Here is a 19,547-nt window from a genome sequence, read left to right on the forward strand (position 1 = left end):
AATGTATGTTATGCATGCAGTTATCTGGAAATGTATGTGATATTATTCATAAATAAAATTGTCTGATCTAGGAAGAAAGCAAGTGTCGAATTACTACATAATTTAATATTATACTCGTAGTTATCAAATTTGATACAAGTAATTAGTTAATTAATTAAGTGTGAAGATGCATACATATATTTATAATAGGATAGTGTATCATTTTATTTTACTTCATTAATTAGTATTTAGTAAACTGTCGCCACCAAATGTTCCGTGGTGGAATGAATTAAATGAAGAAATTGAGATTTCAAGACGAACGAGCCTTGTTTCCGTGGCGTTGAGAAGAAAATAATTTGGAAAAGTTGAGCTGAGATCGAGGCTGCGGCTGATCCATCTCCGTCCACCGGCCGGCTGGGAGAGAACGACAAAATTAATTAATAATTATCTGTGATTAACTAAATAGTTGAGTATCAAGCTCTAAAGATAGGTTTACTTATCTCGGTCCCTTTTCTAGTCATAAATTACGAGTCGTAATCAATTTAGAGTATTGTCAATAGATAATTGTCTCTCAGGCCGTCAGTCAACAGAAGATTTTAAATTGATCGTATTTATTTTTTGCAATCCGGATTTGATATTATTAATAGTTCTTTAATTACGTTCCTATCATGAAGAGGAACAACGAAACAAGTGGAGATGATAACCCTAGTCCCCCCTCAATCTGTAAGTTTATGCGCCTCGACCTGACCGCGCAGCAGACGTCCTCCGCCCTGGAAAATCAGGAGGGTCACGGCCGCGGCATCGTAGTGACGAGCAGTACTGAAGGGTAGGTCATGGTCTTCGACAAACTTATCAACTTTCAAGTCAGACCTTTGCAAATCACGTCAGACGAGAAATTTAATCTATCCGAGTTTTGATTAGATTCAAAATATCGAAAAGATAAGATACTGTTTAGTAATTCCGTATCTCCAAATGGGTATCTTTTTAGATCATTGATTAACAAATTATCTTTGCATGGATATCTTGCTCAATACTTTTGGGAATGCATACCTGTCACATTTCTAAATCAATAATAAATAATTAACTGACTGATTTAATTGGTTTGTTCTTTTCAGCACGAGCTCCTCCTCCGACCCTTTCTGTTTGACCGACTTACGAGCCTCGATCTCCTCCATCCTTCCTCCCACTCTTGCGTCCCCACCGCGCCCACCTCGTCCCAAGTCACGGAGGGGATGGTCGACGGACTTTGTTCATCGGTTTGAAGATGCAGAATCCACTTCCGACACTCAAACTTCGTCCGATGTCATAAGCATCTTATCCGGCAGTTTAATCACGCCTCCGTCGAACGTCACCGTTCACACGACACGGGAAAGGCGTTTTCAGGACTCTAGATCTCCTCTGACCGGACCTGGGGGGCGATGGGGGCCAGAAAGCGGGCACGCAGTTCCTTGGCGACAGGGGAACGGGAGAGTTGGGCGAATACGGTATTGTCTTTTGGTCCGGGAGACCTGCCCAAAGAAGTGGAGGCTGTATTGGGGCCGTATTTCAATATGGTGAGCAGTGAAATATGCCGTCATGACATGTCCAATTTGTCACACGTTTAAAATTTGTGACAAATATGACAAGTTAAATGTCCAATTTGCCCGTCATTCTTATCATAAACGTCGGTCACGGTGGAATTGTGACATATTTTACATTAACAAATATTTATCTTCTTGACCTCGGACAAGCTCCATCTTTTCTTAAATGTGATCACTGTTAACTTAAATTCTGACCTCATTTCAGGTCGATTCCTGTTCTGAGACGGAGACAGTTCCAAACTTGACGAAGACTGAATACTTCTACCTCAGTACCAGTCCCGACGCGAGTTCCCAGTCCACGACGACGTTCTCACATGTTGACAAATTTACACTCAAGTCTGTCAGCAGAAAGCTCGACTTTGAAGATGTTAGCAGAACTACATATTTCGAAAAGACAAGAAAAATTGTGACACTTTATTCCATGTTTTAAAATGTCCTTTTTCCCAGATGGAGAATACTCCGCCACTAAAAAATCAACGGATCGAGGACTCTCCTCCCCCACCAAGAGACCAAACAAATGAAGATCCCGTCGGCTCCATCCATCGTCTTTGGGATGCTCACCTGCGGAACAACAACTCCAATAAAACAACCCCCGTCGACATGAACGTCTCCATTGGTCAACCGGCCGCTGCAAGCACGCCGATATCCGCCTTGCAACCACCCGGAAATAGTGGGCGTGATGAAAACAATTTTACGCGACGACGCTCCGTGCTCGGTCATCGCCAAGATTCGCACAAGTCTCAAGCTTGGTGGGCCAGAAAGTGAATTAGTCAGTCAACTACATATATCTCACTTAAACGTAAATACTTATCATGCGCAAAAACCTGCATATCTGAAATTCCTCGTTGAATGCTAAAATGTTTTTATAATGAATCTATTATGTCAATATTGATTACTGAGCAGAGTAGAACAGAAATGTGTAGAATTTTAATGTGTAGTTTATATAGGAAAAAATATCAAAATTATTATCGTGGTTCATCATTAATAAAGATGCATAATTTTAATTTAAAAGTTAATTTAATATAACTTAATTGTATTTTGTTTCATGTTTTAGAAATGCATGCATAATTAGAACGCTACAAATCCCAATCTCGTCAAGGAGTGAGTCAGTAAAATAAGGGAAAACAGTCTCATGGATAATTTACGATGTGTGGAACCTAGATTAGAATGATTTAACAATAATTAATTTAAGGTTGAACCCAATTAACTTTTACCTTTGAATAATACAGCAATGATTGATGATCAAGTAGTATGTAATTACCTACCGCTTAAAATACTTCCTCTTTCGCAAATATGTACCTGTTCAAAAATTTAGTATTCATTCGAAAGTTAGTCATCCCGATTTCTGAGTGAAGATTTGCATTCACATTTAGTCATTTTCGTTCAGATTCATTTCATTTCACTTCATCTGACTTCATTTCTTACTTATTAAGCATATTAAGCATAGGGTGAAAACTAAAATGAATGATAAATCCTTTCGTTCACATTCATTCATCTGAAGTGACGGAATCCTTCAGTCATTTTCACTTAAATGACAGGAAATTCATTTTCATTCACTATCATAATCAATATCAGTCAAATGAATGAGGGTGAACAGGTATCCACTTTCGTGGAAAACTGCAGGGACGATTTGTGTGGTCACCTAATATTTAAAAGACTGATAAATTCGTCATTTATACACGAATGTAGCTCGAAATGGACCATGGACTACAAAAAAATGGTTCATTTATGGACCAATTTATTTCGAGCTATGTACACGAATGTAGTGTAGAATGCAAATCGTGCAGGGCTCAGGTTGCGGGTTGCATATCGAAAAGGTGTCTCAATGATTCTGCAGAAAGTCTGAATTTGCATATTATTCTGATACGCCGACCTCAATAATTGATTGGTCGTCCAATTTCTCATTGTGAGGATTCCATCCAAAAAAATAAAAGTCTTTATTTCCAACACAACTTTCGCACAAGTTCCGGTTTATTTGAGAAAATCAGGCATATCTATCTAGTTAATTTCGAATAGAAATCAAACCAAATTTCACGAGGAGGATGAGAATAAATCTGACCAAATGAATAAACGAGACAGATTTTGCATGCATATTTCCTACACAAATAGAGGGCGGATTGTAGGTATTTATGTATTTCCAACTCTTTCATTTAATGACGGTAGGATAATGGTCGGATGGTTTTATATAACAGATGATGGCGAATTGGGGATATCAAATAAATTGAGAGGACATTGTCCCACTGTCCCCCATCTGAAGAGTGTTCATTCCAAAATCCGGCTCCCCTGTCCCCACCTTTCACACGGCAAGGCAATCTTCGTAGACATTTCATCCCTCAGATTAATGTATAACAGTTTAGTAATTTGTTCACTTCAAAACATCAATTTTAATGAAAATACAATTTCAATTGTGTCAAAACTTTGGATTTTTAAATCAAATTGATGCCTGCATAATGCAAAATATTACCACAATGTATGTATGGAGGTCTCTCAGCATCCGATTTTTGGCAAATTAGTGTCACTATATGATGAATTTAATTAGTATGAAATTTGCGAAAGACACGATGGCCACGTTTTGCAGAGATATTTGCATCCCAAGAGGAGAAATCGGTGAAACCTATAATAATCTGGTCTTGCAACTAGTTACAATCATCCTTCTGAGGGTGCGTGAGTATCTGTGAGGCAAGGTGAGACGGAGAGAAGATGACTGCGAGACGTGAGATGAGACGTGAGAAAAGAATGTGTACAGGCAATTTTTCATGCACCCAGTCTCAGTCTGCCTCGTGGACTGGACTACACTGGAGAAGAGAATGTCACATTGTGATGTTCATGCAATTTTTTTCATGCACATTTGTCTCAATTTACCTCGCGATACTCAGGAGATGAGAACGTAGGATATTTACAGGTTAGATTTTGATGCCCATCAGATATCTTTGGGGACTTGGTAAGTATAGGAAAAGCGAAGGAGGGTTACTATCCAAGGCAAACCATACCCACAAAAGCTGCGCTTGACCGGTCGCATTAAAAAATTCGCCAAAAATCGAATTTTCCCCGGATTTTTATAATCTATACATTTTCCAATAAACCATTGGGAGATCGTGTCTTTTGAAAATTTCATATTAATTAAATTTGTGATCGATTTACACGAGTTTGATAAAAAAACCGGAGAGGAAATATCCGGGAAAAAATATAATTATGGTCGCAAAAAGGATTAAGTTATGTATAATGATCAGTTAAATAAGACCCTTTTATTAAATGTCACAATTATCTATAAAAAATCAACCTCTAATATCATCGTTACAACTTCAATTAATTAATTGCCAAATATCATAAATATTTACCCTACGAATGTCTCGCTAATTGCGCAATTTTTGTGTAAAACCTTTGTTGACTACGAATCCTTGGTACGAAATCGCTTTCATAAGCGTCCTCCTCGCTGAGATGACCTCCGAGTGAGACGGGCAGCTCGGAAGCTGGAACGTGCTCGTGCAGCGAGGCAAAATCCGCGTGGACGAAAATCTGCATAATAATTAGTGCGAATTTTTATCTTAATGGAATTCATGTCAGAGGTCAACGTCGTACACCGATAGCATTTTACGCGCCCTCGCCGCCGACTAAAAATTGCGTAAATCGGCGCCATCGCCACAAAATTGGTCGGCGTTGACCCCAGATTGACGCCACATAGATAAATATGTAAATCAGTCACAAATTTCTCACCCTGCTGCGAACTTTTGCCTTCAAGTATCGCAACGTAAAGGCCACCAATAAACGTCCGATGGCACCCACATTCATCAAGTGGACGGCAGCCAGTCGAGTTGGGATGTTGTTCTTGTTAAAATATGCATGTTAACAAAGTTTTCCATATTTATCAATTTTTAAGTTTGTCGACTTTTATGAGGGCTGAGCATTTTCCAACCTTTTTCCCAGGACAAGGGATTAAAAGGGTCCTTTTGTTTTTATGCCTCATTAGAAGGGACACTTCGTTTGAGCATAACTCTGCGTAGTTTGTATGGTCACTTCTGACCACATATTATTACATATGTATGAATGTCTCCTATGTACTGTCGAAACCTTAAAACCAAGTTGTTTAATAAAAATCACCATCAGTCTAAAAATATCTTCCAGCGAGATCATTTTTACTTTCATGGTAGCAAAGCCGTTAGTTTGTATGATTCATATTGTTGGTCTCAACCTGCCTCATTGAGTGTCTCAAAAGTGCCCCAGTCTCAGAGTCTGTTAAAGTCTCACAACGAGAAGAACTGTTTCCTGTTCAACACTTGATAAACTGAAGTAGATCAGTGTTATTGTTGTGAAGTGAAAAGGTCAATTCATCAGTTAATAATAGCAGTAAGTCTCCACTGCCCAGTGCCAGTCTGGACGGAGTAAGCCTGTAAAAGTGTGCCGTGAATTGGACCATTGTTTGGACAAGAGACATCAACCCTTTGACTCTACCCGAAGCTGAACCTTCCGCCCGAGGACGAGTTTTATTGAGGACGACCACTCTACCCAAATCCTGAGTTCCCGTCTACCAAATCTCGACCTTTTTCGATTCTACTGCTCTTTATTAGGCAAAGAGAAGGTAACAAGTCTATTTCTGTTTTTCGCTTCTGCTTTCCCTACTCCACAACGACAAGATGACATCAACAATCAAAAGAATAGATGTTACGCACATTGTCAAGCTAGACGACACCAATTACGCGAGGTGGAGACTTCAGATAACTTTACTTCTCAAGTCACATGACCTGTGGGAAGTGGTCAACGGCACTACCCAACGACCTGCAGATGAAGCACAACAGCCAGCATGGGATAAGAAGGATATACAAGCACAATCCATCATTGTCCCCACTCTCAGTGCCACTCAAACAAATCATATTTATGACTGCGCTACATCAAAAGCAATGTTTGACAAGCTGAAAAGCATCAATTCAGATTCAAGCTCGCTTAACAAGCAACATACCATGGCTAGATTCTTCAATTACAAAATTGGCAAGAGTCAGTCATTGATTGAAGCATTTGCAGAGGTGGAAGAGCTGGGCAGAAGACTAAATGAAATGGGAGTCGTCATGCCTGAAGCATCCATTGTCACAAAGATTGTCTCAAGTCTCCCCGACGAGGAGTATAATGCCTTCAAAAAGGCATGGGACAGCGTTCCGGATAAGGACCAGAGCATGATAATGCTACTTGCCCGTCTGAAGAAGGAGGAGTTGGAGAGGAAGGAATCCAAACCAGCAGCAACCAATCAAGATGCAGCAAAGGCATTCTTGACCCATGACCAGAAGAAAGGCAAGAAGAAACAGAGCATTGAAGAGTTGAAAAAGGCAACAACCTGCCATGGGTGTGGGGAAAAGGGCCACTGGAAAAGGGAATGCAGGAGTAATCCACAAAATCAGAGCAATAAACCTTCAGATAATCCCGCACAAGCCAATAGAAGCCCTGGGAAAGCGTTCATGCTAAATGCAATACAAACCCCCATGCAAGCACCCGTGACTGAACAAGTGTGGCTAAGCGATTCTGGAGCTAACCAGCATGTCTGTGGAGATAAGGCATGGTTTACAAGATATGAAGAGTTTGACACTCCCAAGTCAGTCTTCCTAACGGACAAAAGGGCTACACAAGCACTAGGAAAAGGGACAGTGACACTTGACGCTTACATCAACGGCATATGGGAGGAATGTACCATAGATAACGTGTTGTACATACAAGGGGCTGTCAACCTTTTTTCTGAGGGATCAATGGCTAAGAAAGGGTACTCCATCGTCCGTGACAAGAATGGAGCAACATTTTATCAGGATGGACGGTTTAAGGGGCCAATTGCCGAGTTCAAGAATGATATGTATGTCATGAAGTTTCGTCCCACTTCACAAATTATTGCTGCATACATGCATCCCGTGACTAATGCTAAACTATGGCATCAACGCTTGACACACATTAATATGAACTATGTGGTGGACTCCATCAAGAAAGACGCAGTTCGTGGAATTGACCTGGAGGCCGTGTCACATAAAATTATGTGTGAAGACTGTGAGATTGGGAAGCAATCTCGAAAGCCATTTCCAGCCGCAACAAGAAATGCAACGATAAAACCAGGAGAAATGGTCCATATGGACTTAGCCGGAAAAATGCCTGTTGCATCCCTGGGAGGAGCTCAATATTTCTTACTCTTGAAAGACGATGCTACTGGCTTCCGCACTGTATATTTTCTCAAGAGCAAAGACGAAGCCAAGGATCGTATCAAATGCTACATTGAATTTATGGAAAATCAAACAGGAAGAAAGGTCAAGATATGCCGTTCAGACAATGGTGGAGAATTCTGTAATTCTACTTTGGCATCATACTTCAGAGACCGGGGAATAATTCATGAAACAACCGTCAGCTACAATCCAGAAATGAATGGGAGGTCCGAACGTGAAATAAGAACTTTAAAAGACTGTGCTCGAACTATTCTGCTGGCAGCTAAATTACCCGAATCTTTATGGGCTGAAGCCGTTGCCACCACCGTCTACGTCCACAACCGAATACTGGACAAGCAAAGTCCAAATATAACCGCATTTGAAGCAATATTTGGCAAGAAACCTTCACTCCGTCATTTGAGAGTCTTTGGTAGCGTAGCATTTGCACATATACCAGCCCAGAAAAGAACGGTCTGGGGAGCAAAGGGAGAGCGACTTATCCTGTGTGGGTACGCATCAGAGAGCAAGAAATATCGTCTTTACGACCCTGAGTCCGGACAAGTGGTTGAGGCAAGAAATGTATCTTTCCACGAAGAAGATTTTGAACCGACAGTAATGATACATGGCGAAGAAGAAAGAGATGAACCTGATGAATCCAAATCTGAAAAAGATGATGCAAAAGATGATGCACAAGATGATGCACAAGATGATGCAGAATGGACGGACGAGGAGAAATACGATCCCGAGGACCCACAGCCTGATCAAGTTGACCCACAGTCAGTACAACCTGACAACGAGAAAATGGGTGACGAATTAGAAGTCCAAGTTAAAACTGAAAAAGGAGACTACACGGCTCGCATTCCATCGCAAGGGACGACACGTGTTGTCTTGCCTGAAACAAGTAAAAAATCAGGAACCACTCGCAATTTAAGAGACAGAGCTAAAATTAAGAAACCAGATAGATATCAAGCTCATGCCATTTATGCAGACAAAGAACCTTCAACTTATAAAGAAGCCGTTGAGTCTAAAGAGAAGGAAGAATGGATAAAGGCAATGCAAGATGAGATTGAAAGTCATAAGAAAAATGGGACTTGGAAATACGTGAAGAGGCCAGCCAATGCAAGATTGCTTGACAGTAAATGGGTATACAAGCTTAAACGTAAAATGGATAGAAAATCTACAACAGGTTTTGTCTTCATGCTAAATGACAGCGTTATTTCATGGTCAAGCCAAAAGCAACCCATTGTCTCAATGTCATCAATGGAAAGTGAATATATATCTCTCGCTTCTGGAGCGCGTGAAGCCGTTTGGTTACGACGATTTCTAGAAGAATTAGGATTCCCACAAGAGTCCCCAACAATAATTCATGTTGACAACCAGAGTGCAATAAAATTGGTCAAAAATCCAGAGATGCACTCAAGATCCAAGCACATCGATGTCCGTGAACAAATTGCAGATGGATTAATTAAGCCACTACTGAAGACCCAGCATTTCAAGATGAGACACGATCTCAGTATGGAAAGAAATGAGACAAAGGAGAGCAAGGACAACCCAACTAAAGTAAAGAGAGGTCCCCTCCAAGCCAACTTCTCACTGATGAGCCTTCTCACCATCCCTCTTATGTTTATTACGCAAGCTTGTGGGGTGACACATCAGAATGCGATCCCTTTACTATGGAAAAAGAGTCCAATCCCAGTTACAACGGGATATAACCAAGTCCACTTGCTCGTCAAATTCATGAACCCGTGCGAAATTTTAACACAGGATCTACTCCATAAGGATTTAAGTGCCTATGCAACCGAGAAATGTAACAAAATATACGACGAAATGTTCCTGGATGAGCTAGAAAAAATGTGCCCTAAAAGAAAATTCTCCGATCATATTAATTCGCGACATACCAGAGAGATTGGACGAAGAGTGAAGAGAGTCCTCCCATTACTTGCAGTTGGAGTAATAATTGGTGTGACTGTCCTTGTAGCCGGCTTATCAGTTGGTGGAGCAATCAATTCGTTTGTTCAAACTGGAAGAATCTCTGCTTTGCAAGGAACAGTAGCGGAACAAAGAGAGATGCTGGATGAATTGGAACGTCGCGTGGAAATATCGGAAAGAGAGATTAAGAAGCTTAAGGTTAGCCTAAATGCTACACTAGAACAGCTTCAGCTACATCAGCTTGATCACGACGAACTCAAGGGAAAATCCATTGACACCAATTTCGCAATTGCCTACCTTACCAGTCGCCTCATGATAGGTAGAGAAATAATTAGAGAAGCAACAAGACAGTGGCGGCGAGGAAAAGTTTACGCACCACTAATGGATTTCTTTAATTTCACGTTACCCTGTGGTGATGCTTGCCCAGTCAGCTTCGCACAATCTCAAAAGTGCGAAATATCAGATGACAGAACCAAGCTGTATGTGGACTTCACAGCAACTGAAATTAACAAAGATTTGCAACTCATCGAGGCAGACTCCTTCGATCTCAAAGTTGAAAGGAAGAATGAAACCTGCGTTCTAAAGTACAAGGGACCCCATAATGCCATCCTTTCTACGAAAGATGACTGCGTATACTCCATCAATGTTAAGGAGCCTACAACCCCCGACCTAATTGTTTCGCCCACTGGAGGATGCACGCCAACATCGAAAACAAAGAACTCCAATCACTTTGACATAGACCACTGTTATGACAAGAACCTTGCTGAACCATGGGATTTTGTACAAATCAAACTACACCATGGACAATATCATATCTACTGCCCTGGGTCCAATATTACCATTGAGAGGAAGCTGCAACAATGCCCTGCTAGCGTGTTCATCCTTCCAATGAATGCTAATTTTAAAATAAATGATATTGAATGTTCAGGAACTGAATCCAGCCTTGTTCACCAAGAGGTAGTCGACCCACTATTCACGATGAAAGCCAACTGGCACTTGCAGCCTAGTTTCAACTGGACCAGTCTGATGATCAATGGTTCCACTGACGAAGGAGGGTCAATCCACTACCACACAAGCAATGAACCAGCCTGGTCAACAATGGAATGGATCTTAACCCTTTGCATACTAATAATAGTTGCTCAAGCCACTCTTTATGTTTTCCTTTTTCTGAAAAGCCGGCCAAATGTAATTTCGGTTAGGGCAAATCCAGTGGAAACTGCCGATATTGAACTTTAAAAATGGAGGGAGGATGTTAAAATATGCATGTTAACAAAGTTTTCCATATTTATCAATTTTTAAGTTTGTCGACTTTTATGAGGGCTGAGCATTTTCCAACCTTTTTCCCAGGACAAGGGATTAAAAGGGTCCTTTTGTTTTTATGCCTCATTAGAAGGGACACTTCGTTTGAGCATAACTCTGCGTAGTTTGTATGGTCACTTCTGACCACATATTATTACATATGTATGAATGTCTCCTATGTACTGTCAAAACCTTAAAACCAAGTTGTTTAATAAAAATCACCATCAGTCTAAAAATATCTTCCAGCGAGATCATTTTTACTTTCAATTTCAGCGTATCGTCCACATTGAACTTTTTCCCCCGGAGGAATGCAGCCAGCAAGGCGTCATCAAAGATGTCTTTTATCTTGAATAATTTCTCGTGCTCTGATAACGTTACAAAAAAAATTCAGTCAAATCAATACACTGTTTTTATTGCATGCGCAATTAAATAAATAATATTTTCATAAAATAGGACATATGTAAATGTCGGCTTGCCTGCAATTTTGGATTTCAGCTCGGCGAAAAGTTCACCGTTTTTACTAATTTGAGGGTTAACCATTATATTTATTAATTTGAAAAAAGAATGTGGAAAGTTAAAAAATGGAAATATGTACAGCAAATCAGGAAATTTATTGGAAACTTAAAAATGGGAAATATAACAAATTAGGAAATTTATAGATATTTATGGCGTGGAAACTTAACTTGGTAAGAAATTTATAAAATTTATTTGATATTTTAATCAATTAATTTCTTCTTTTTCTGGAGAAGTGCAAAACCATACTGATTCCGCATGTAGATTCGGATGCATAAATGGTAACTGACCTGCATTCATGAAGATAATCGTTGCTTTTAAGTCATGCATGCATGCATGACTATGCATTCAGTGGCCGCGGAAGCTGTGGGGACATTCATATTGTAGGATAATAGGGGAGGGACGGGTTTATATAAGATGATGCGGACATCGAACAACCGTAGGGACATTACGCTTCCGCGGCCACTGCATCATGCAATGACGAGGAAGATCGTTGCAGTGACCTTCCTTATATTTAACTTTGTTTGATCTCTTCCTTTTTCTCGAGTAAATGTATCTTATTTAATTAATTGCACTTACTTCTTCTTGGTTTATTTTATCTTTGTAACTCGTCCCCATTTCATTACTAATTGATACATAGTTGATTCAAAAATTGAATCTGAATTTGGGTCAGTTATTTACATAAGAATGAACTTGAGAGTGGAAAAAATGTTTCCTGTTTTAATTATTAAAGTTATAACGATATTCAGTCATAGTATTTCGTTTTGGATGTTTAAAAGTGTCAAAAGCTGTGCAAAATAATTTTGGACGTCCAAAACTGTCCTACATTGGAAAATGGGGGACAATTTTGCGAGTTCTTTATTACCGTTCTTTTGCAAACTTACGTACAGATAAGCATACATATCTCCCGTTAAATTTAAGCATTATGGTGTGTTTGTAATGCTATAAAATTTTGAAAACTTTTGTTTTAACATGTATTATTTTGATAAATTATGAAATTTTGAAAAACCATGCCCTATTATGGACCAAAATGGTCAAAATTAATGGGAGATTACACATACAATACATCAACGGATTATGGGAAGATTGAATCATGAAGAACTTGTAACATTTTGGCTCATTTTGTATTTTGGACACTTTTGGACATTGTGGACGTTCAAAATTCAGTGTCCAAAACTGGTTAAAAGCCGTTTTGTAAAGTTGAAAGTGGTTAAATAAACCAGGGCGAAACCCTATATCCAAATTTTGTACTTGACTGACACGAAGCCATCAAAAAAAATTGACAAGTTGTATAAATCCATCTCTTCCTCTTTCCTATGTATTCACTGACCTAGTTTAACACGAAATACTTTCCATGATAACAACTTTTCTACATTATAACCATGACTTTCATCCGGTTTGTATTTTTGCAACAAACTTCCTTATTTTGCTTGCATGGACTTTGAATCATTGCAAATTTTTGCACAGTCAACAGTGCTTTCTTTTGTGACGTTATGACTAATGTGACGGTATAAATTCGTATTCATGCAATGTCAAAACCTTAGCTTTATCAAGTTTGTCCTTTAAATCTGTTCAGGTCAAGGGTCAAAATGCAAATTTCTTTAGAACATTCGTTTTCTAAATGTTAAGTAATTTAAATATGATTCCATTAAATGCGAACAATGACAAATAATACGTACACGAAGTGTATTGTAATGGAAAAATCCAGCAGTTCGGAACACCTGTGTAATTGTAATTCATACCAAAAAAAGCTGCCATAATTGTAATTCTGCTTCAACAAAATTACAATTATTATTCATCATTGTTATTATTTAAGTAAATATATTTCGTCTCTTAATTGAATTCATATTTTAATTGTACCCAATTCTATTTGTCTTCTCTTATCAAAACGGAATTAAATAAATAATTGACACATACAAATCAAATTTCTGAAGTATGTTTCCTGAATAAAAAATCTCTTAAAAAAGATAGAGACACTTTAAATTCTATTTAACTATTCCATCCGTCTTTGTTTAAGGCGTTGTAACCCTCACATTTTTAGAGGTAACCTATTCGTTCTTGTCGCCATTTCGACAAGCTTGCACATCACAATATCCTTATCATTCATGGATAATCCATATTAATTGAAACCAATCCTTGCTACATACACGATATGTATGTCGCTTAAAGTTATCGCTTGAGAGATTAATTGGTTATTTGAAATGTCACTGATTTTTAGTACGTTGGAATATAATATACAGTGGCGGCGGATGTTAGGGGGGACATGGAGGACATATTAGTATTTTGAGATAGGAGGAGGACAGGTTTATTAACATGGGGAAGATTGGATTTTTTTGAATTTTTGAGGGATTATAATGTCCCCTCGCTTCCGCGGGGGGACATTGCAGTTTAGTCGTTTGTTCACTTCAAAACATTAAAATTTTAATGAAAATACAATTCCAATTGTGTCTTGTAATTCAAATTGATGCAAAATATTACCACAATGTATGAAGGTCTCCCGGCATATGGGATCAAATTTTGAGCAAATTAGTGTCAATTGATGACGAATTTAATTAGTATGAAATTTGCGAAAGACACGTTTTGCAGGGATGTTTGCATACCAAGAGGAAAAATCGGTGAAACCTATAATAATCTGGTCTTGTAACTAGTTGCAACCATCCTTCTGAGGGTGAGTGAGTGCCTGTGAGGCAAGGTGAGACGGAGAGAAGATGACTGCGAGACGTGAGATGAGACGTGAGAAAAGAATGTGTACAGGCAATTTTTCATGCAGTCTGTCTCAGTCTGCCTCGTGGACTGGAGAAGAGAATGTCAGATTGTGGTTGAGTGTATACATGCAATTTTCATGCACATTTGTCTCAATTTGCCTCGCGATACTCAGGAGATGAGAACATAATAGGTTATATTATGGAATATTTACAAGTCAGATTTTGATGCCCTTTAGATATCTTTGGGGACTTGGTAAGTGTAGGAAAATCAAAGGAGGGTTACTATTCAAGGCAAACCATACCCATTTAAAAAGTGCTCCTCCCTACGCTAAACTAGTCGTATTAAAAAATCCACCAAATATCCAAATTTGGCCGGATTTTGAAAATTTTTACATTTCCATATATATATGTACCATTGGGAGATCATGTCTTCTGGAAATTTCATACTGATTAAATTTTTGATTGTTGTCAAAATATGAGAGCATACGCTGGGTGGGAGACCTCCATTCTTAGGGATGAGGAAGCTTATAAAATTAAGATTTTATTTTTAAAAAACTATTTTTTTTAGTATTATTAAAAGGATATATTCTGAAAAAAGTGTAGTATGATAAAAAAAAGTATTAAATTATGTAAGATCAGTTAAATAAAACCTTTTAATTAAATGTCACGAATATCTATCAAAAATCATCCTTTAATATCATCATTACAACTTAAATTAATACCAAGTGGCCTAAATATTTACCCCTACGAATGTCTCGCTAATTGCGCTATTTGTGTGTAAAACCGTTGTTGACTACGAATCCTGGGCACGAAATCGATTTCATAAGCGTCCTCGTCACTGAGCTCACCTCCGAGTGAGACGGGCAGTACGGAAGCTGCAATGTGTTCGTGCAGCGAGGCAAAATCCGCGTGGACGAAAATCTGTGCAAAAATTTGGGCGAATTTTTACCTTAATGGAAGCGAGGTCATAGGTCAACGTCGTCAATGCATTTTATGCGCCCCCGCCGCCGCCGAAAAATCGCGTAAATCGGAGCCGGCGCCACAAAATTGGTCGGCGTTGACGCCTGATTGATGTCACATAAATATGTAAATCAGTCATAAATTTCTCACCCTGCTGCGAACTTTTGCCTTCAAGTATCGCAACGTAAAGGCCACCAATAAACGTCCGATGGCACTCACATTCATCAAGTGGACGGCCGCGAGTCGAGCTGGGATGTTGTTCTGAAGACGTAAAAAGGAACATATAGCGCTTAATGAGTCTTCTCTTATCAGGATTTTTAGTTCATTTATACATACATAGAATTTTACAAGAAGGAACATAAAGACTTGAAAATAAATTTCCGGAATATGTCATAAATATTCTTTGCAGATTTATGACAGCATTTATCTTAAATTTATTCCCTATCGGCATGGACATTTCTAAAAATGGAGATCGCCCAGCGTACGCTCTCAGATTTTGGATGTCAAACCTGTTTCAAGTGATGACAAATTTAATTAGTATGAAATTTGGAAAAAACACGATCTCCCAATGGACGAGACATTTGCATCCGAAGAGAAGAAAACCCGCTGTAAAGTCGACAAATTCTAGACTGTCCAAATTTACGGCGCGTATTCTTTTTTTCAGATGCAGCTATTTATCTCGGCCAAACGTGCCCATTGGGAGATCGCGTCTTTCTCAAATTTCATTCATACTAATTAAATTTGCATTCGAGTGACGTTAGTTTGACACTCAAAATCTGATCGCATACACTCAGAGACCTTTAACTCTAATTAATTGCACCCGCCTGCCTACCAGAAATAAGTCGAACCCTTGTATGACCATTCTGGGCGAGGCAAGTCGAACGTGCTGGATGCCAAGATAACCCAAATCGTAAATCATAACGCCACCATTGTCTTCCGAATGTATCATATAGCTCCGCATCGACTCCTCCACGTGCAGGAGAAGCTCGGCGAAGAGTTCCTGCACACCAAATTTCGAAGTGTCCCAAAACCCTAGAGAAGCAAGATGAGTGTCAACTTTTAAATTTACGATGGAGACGCAAACCATGTTCAACCCAGATTATTTTCTGACCACCTCAGTTTGAAAGACCACCTCTTCAGAGACAACATTTAGTTCGGAATTTGAGCAGATGTGAAAAATTCAGCATCTGTTTGAGGCATCAAGTGCTTGAAAAGGTTGGTTTTCCAGCGGAAAATGTGCTTAATCATATCCCGAATTGCTGAATGTGCTAAATTTTTCGCATCTGCGCAAGCAAATTATTGCAACAACGGTACATAGTATGTAACTTACTGCTTTGTTCGACGCCGATCCGTCGTCCCTTATCGTCCATGTATTTCAGCGTCTTGATACTTTGTATATCCAGGGTTATCAGGGTTGACGGGTTCATGTATTTAATCGAGAAATTCTTATACTTCTCGGTCCTGATGTAGACAAAGTGCTCCAACTAAAGTATATATTCATGTACATCTTAATTACTATAAAATTTATACATACATCTTTAGGTCAAAATCGGTATAAAATATGCATAAGATATGTATCGATAAGATGCACTTGTTTTGTCTTACACATTTCAGCGTATCGTCCACATTGAACTTTTTCCCTCTGAGAAACGCAGACAGCAAGGCGTCATCAAATATGTCTTTAATCTTGAATAATTTCTCGTGCTCTGATAACGTTACAAAAAATTTCGATCAAATTCGATGAATCATATTTTCATAAAATATGCCATTCAAAAAATAGGTAAATATATAGGCTTACCTGCAATTTTGGATTTCAGCTCGGCGAAAAGTTCACCTTTTTTAGTTTGAGACTTAACCATTTTATTTATTAAATGAACAAAAAACGTGAAAATTTAAAAAGTGGAAATATGACAAATTACGAAAGCTATAAATATGACGTGGCAACTTAAAAAGAGAAAATATAGCAAATTAGGAAATTTATATAAATATTTATAAAGTGAAAACTTAAAATGTGGAAACCGAACTTGCTCAGAAATTTATAAATTTCCTTAATTTTTGAACCAATTTATTACTTCTTTTTCTGGAGAAGTGGAAAACCACACTGATTGCATTTCCAGATTCGGATGCATGAATGATAACTCACCTGTATTCATGAAGATAATCGTTGTTTTTGAGTACTTATGTCATGCATGCATGCATGACGATGCAATCAGTGGCCGCGGAAGCTGTGGGGGGAACATATGGGTACATTAACATTGTAGGACGGGGGGAGGGCCGGGTTTATATAAGATGGGGAGATGATGTGGACATCCAACAACCGCGGGGACAATGTCCTTCTGTCGATACGCTTCCGCGGGCACTGCATGCAATAACGAGGAAGATCGTTGCAATGACCTTCCTCGTACTTACACATTTAACTTTGATCTCTTCCTTTTTCTCGAGTAAATGTATCTTATTTGATTAATTGCACTTAATTCTTCTTGTTTTACTTTATCTTTGTAACTCATCAGCATTTCATGACTAATTGATACATAGTTGATCCAAACATTGAGTTTGAAATTGTGTCAGTTACAGAAGAATGAACTTGAGGGTGAAAAAAATGTTTCCTGCTTTAATTATTAAAGCTATGACGGACGAAATTCATTACCAGTGTTTCGTTTTCCAAACGTGTCCAAAACCTTGCCAAATAATTTTATACGTCCAAAACTGTCTAACAGTTTTCAACTGGAAACTGTGCGACAATTTTGCAAGTTATTTTTTAAAGCTTTTTTACCAACCTACGCACAGATTAGCACAAATATCTCCCGTTAATTTTGAGCATTTTGGTGTGTTTGTAATGCCACACAATTTTGAAAACTTTTGAGTTCGGATGTTTTCTTTTGAGAAATTAAGAAATTTTCGAAACTATGCAGTATTATGGATCAAAATGCTCAAAATTAATGAGAGATTAGCTACATATACGTCAACGAATTATCTGAAGATTCAATCATGAAGAACTTGTAACATTTTGGCTCATTTTCTATTTTGGACCATTTTGGACGTCCAAAATTCTGTGTCCCAAACTGGTTAAAACTTGGAAAGTGGTTAAATAAAACCAGGGCGAAACCCTGCATCCAAATTTTGTATTTGACTTACACAAAGCCACCAAAAATTTATAAGTTATATAAATCCGCCTCCTCGTCTTTCCTATGCAATTCACTGACCTAGTTTAACACGAAATATTTTGCATAAAAACTTATCTACATTTAACCATGACTTTCGTCTACTTTGTATTTTTGCAACAAATTTTCTTATTTTGCTTGCATGGACTCTGAGTCAGTTCAAATTTTTATACAATGCTTCTTATTGTGATTTTCATAGTTTTCGTGACTAATGAGACTTCACGGGATGCATAAATACGTACGTATTCATGCAATGGCTAAACCTTAGCTTTATCATGTTTGTCCTTTAAATCTGTCCAGGTCAAGGGTCAAATTGCAAATTTCCTTGGAACCGCCGTTCTCTAAATATCAAGTAATCTACATATGATGCCATTAAATGCGAACAGTGACAAATAATACTTACACGAATTGTATTGTAATGCAAAAAGCCAGCACTTCGGAACACCTGTGTAATTGTAATTCATACGAAAAAACTGCCAGAATTGTAATTCTGTTTCAACAAAATTACAATTATTATTCGTCATCATTATTATTTATAGGGTTGCCGTGTTTATCCGAGATTATCCTATCCGATCGGATAGGATAGGATGACGGATATCCGACACTTGTTACAACATGTATCCTATCCGAGGCTCGGATAGGATACATGTTATAACAAGTGTCGGATAATGTCGGATTACCCGATCGGATAGGATAAGATAGGATCGGTAACCCTAATTATTTAAGTGTACATATTTGGTCTCTTAATTGAATGCATATTTTAACCATACTAAATTCAATGTATCATCTCTACTTATCAAAACAGAGTTAAATAGATAATTGACACGTACAAAATTAAGTTTCTGAAGTATGTTTCCTGAATAAAAAAATGTCTTCAAAAAAGATAATGCCAATCAAATTAGACACTATTAAATGCTATTTAACTGTTCCATCCGTCAAGGCGTTATAACTCTCAGAATTTTGGAGGTAACCTATTCGTTCTTGTCGCCATTTCGATAAGCTTACACATCACAACATCCTTATCATTCATGGATAATCCATATTAATTGAAACCAATCCTTGCTACATACACGATATGTCGCTGAAAGTTATCGGTTGATAAACCAGTTGGACACATAGCAGAAGTCATCTCATACATTTTTGGGGAATATGAGACTTCATAAATATAACATGGTGTCACGTTTTTCCCGACAACTTATGTTTCCAACTGGTCTTGGAGGCGACAACTTTTCTATGAATATTTAGCGACGATAT

General features: G+C 38.4%; 3 protein-coding genes across 4 annotated transcripts; 1 reads left to right on the plus strand and 2 right to left on the minus strand.

Moving 5' to 3' along the window:
- The first annotated feature begins 222 nt into the window (after positions 1-222).
- Positions 223-2,527, plus strand: LOC118437883. The gene is made up of 4 exons (XM_035857358.1): positions 223-805; positions 1,095-1,532; positions 1,765-1,926; positions 2,007-2,527. Exons 2-4 carry the CDS (start codon positions 1,398-1,400, stop codon positions 2,322-2,324), a joined length of 615 nt encoding a protein of 204 aa, XP_035713251.1. The 5' UTR covers positions 223-805; positions 1,095-1,397; the 3' UTR covers positions 2,325-2,527.
- A 2,239-nt stretch (positions 2,528-4,766) lies between these two features.
- LOC110857054 lies at positions 4,767-11,590 on the minus strand. Of its 2 annotated transcripts, none has more exons than XM_035857359.1 (4): positions 11,431-11,590; positions 11,177-11,319; positions 5,274-5,384; positions 4,767-5,075 (listed from the first exon to the last, which is right to left on the minus strand). In XM_035857359.1, exons 1-4 carry the CDS (start codon positions 11,492-11,494, stop codon positions 4,899-4,901), a joined length of 495 nt encoding a protein of 164 aa, XP_035713252.1. In that variant the 5' UTR covers positions 11,495-11,590; the 3' UTR covers positions 4,767-4,898. The 2 variants fall into 2 exon arrangements, with proteins under 2 accessions (XP_035713252.1, XP_035713253.1); XM_035857360.1 differs by having other exon boundaries at positions 11,216-11,319; positions 11,431-11,585.
- A 3,221-nt stretch (positions 11,591-14,811) lies between these two features.
- Positions 14,812-17,941, minus strand: LOC110857050 (alpha-tocopherol transfer protein-like). Its single transcript, XM_022105663.2, has 6 exons — positions 16,931-17,941; positions 16,738-16,838; positions 16,463-16,616; positions 15,965-16,164; positions 15,283-15,393; positions 14,812-15,093 (listed from the first exon to the last, which is right to left on the minus strand). The coding sequence occupies exons 1-6, from the start codon at positions 16,989-16,991 to the stop codon at positions 14,917-14,919; spliced, it is 804 nt and encodes a 267-aa protein (XP_021961355.1). The 5' UTR covers positions 16,992-17,941; the 3' UTR covers positions 14,812-14,916.
- Positions 17,942-19,547: the final 1,606 nt, after the last annotated feature.

This window comes from Folsomia candida, unplaced genomic scaffold, assembly GCF_002217175.1.
Source record: "Folsomia candida strain VU population unplaced genomic scaffold, ASM221717v1 Fcan01_Sc017, whole genome shotgun sequence".
NCBI classification, from domain to species: Eukaryota; Metazoa; Arthropoda; class Collembola; order Entomobryomorpha; family Isotomidae; genus Folsomia; species Folsomia candida.

What these genes read in the sequence shown, in the direction of transcription:
- LOC118437883 (XM_035857358.1), top strand. Translation starts at nt 1,398, where the DNA reads ATGGGGGCCAGAAAGCGGGCACGCAGTTCCTTGGCGACAGGGGAACGG. An exon ending in TGGGGCCGTATTTCAATATG is followed by an intron (nt 1,533 to 1,764) that starts GTGAGCAGTGAA and finishes ACCTCATTTCAG; the next exon opens with GTCGATTCCTGTTCTGAGAC. An exon ending in GAAAGCTCGACTTTGAAGAT is followed by an intron (nt 1,927 to 2,006) that starts GTTAGCAGAACT and finishes CCTTTTTCCCAG; the next exon opens with ATGGAGAATACTCCGCCACT.
- LOC110857054 (XM_035857359.1), bottom strand. Translation starts at nt 11,494, where the DNA reads ATGGTTAACCCTCAAATTAGTAAAAACGGTGAACTTTTCGCCGAGCTG. An exon ending in GCTGAAATCCAAAATTGCAG is followed by an intron (nt 11,320 to 11,430) that starts GCAAGCCGACAT and finishes TAACGTTATCAG; the next exon opens with AGCACGAGAAATTATTCAAG. An exon ending in AGGCAAAAGTTCGCAGCAGG is followed by an intron (nt 5,076 to 5,273) that starts GTGAGAAATTTG and finishes ATTATTATGCAG; the next exon opens with ATTTTCGTCCACGCGGATTT.
- LOC110857050 (XM_022105663.2), bottom strand. Translation starts at nt 16,991, where the DNA reads ATGGTTAAGTCTCAAACTAAAAAAGGTGAACTTTTCGCCGAGCTGAAA. An exon ending in GATCGGCGTCGAACAAAGCA is followed by an intron (nt 16,165 to 16,462) that starts GTAAGTTACATA and finishes TTGCTTCTCTAG; the next exon opens with GGTTTTGGGACACTTCGAAA. An exon ending in AAGGGTTCGACTTATTTCTG is followed by an intron (nt 15,394 to 15,964) that starts GTAGGCAGGCGG and finishes TTACGTCTTCAG; the next exon opens with AACAACATCCCAGCTCGACT.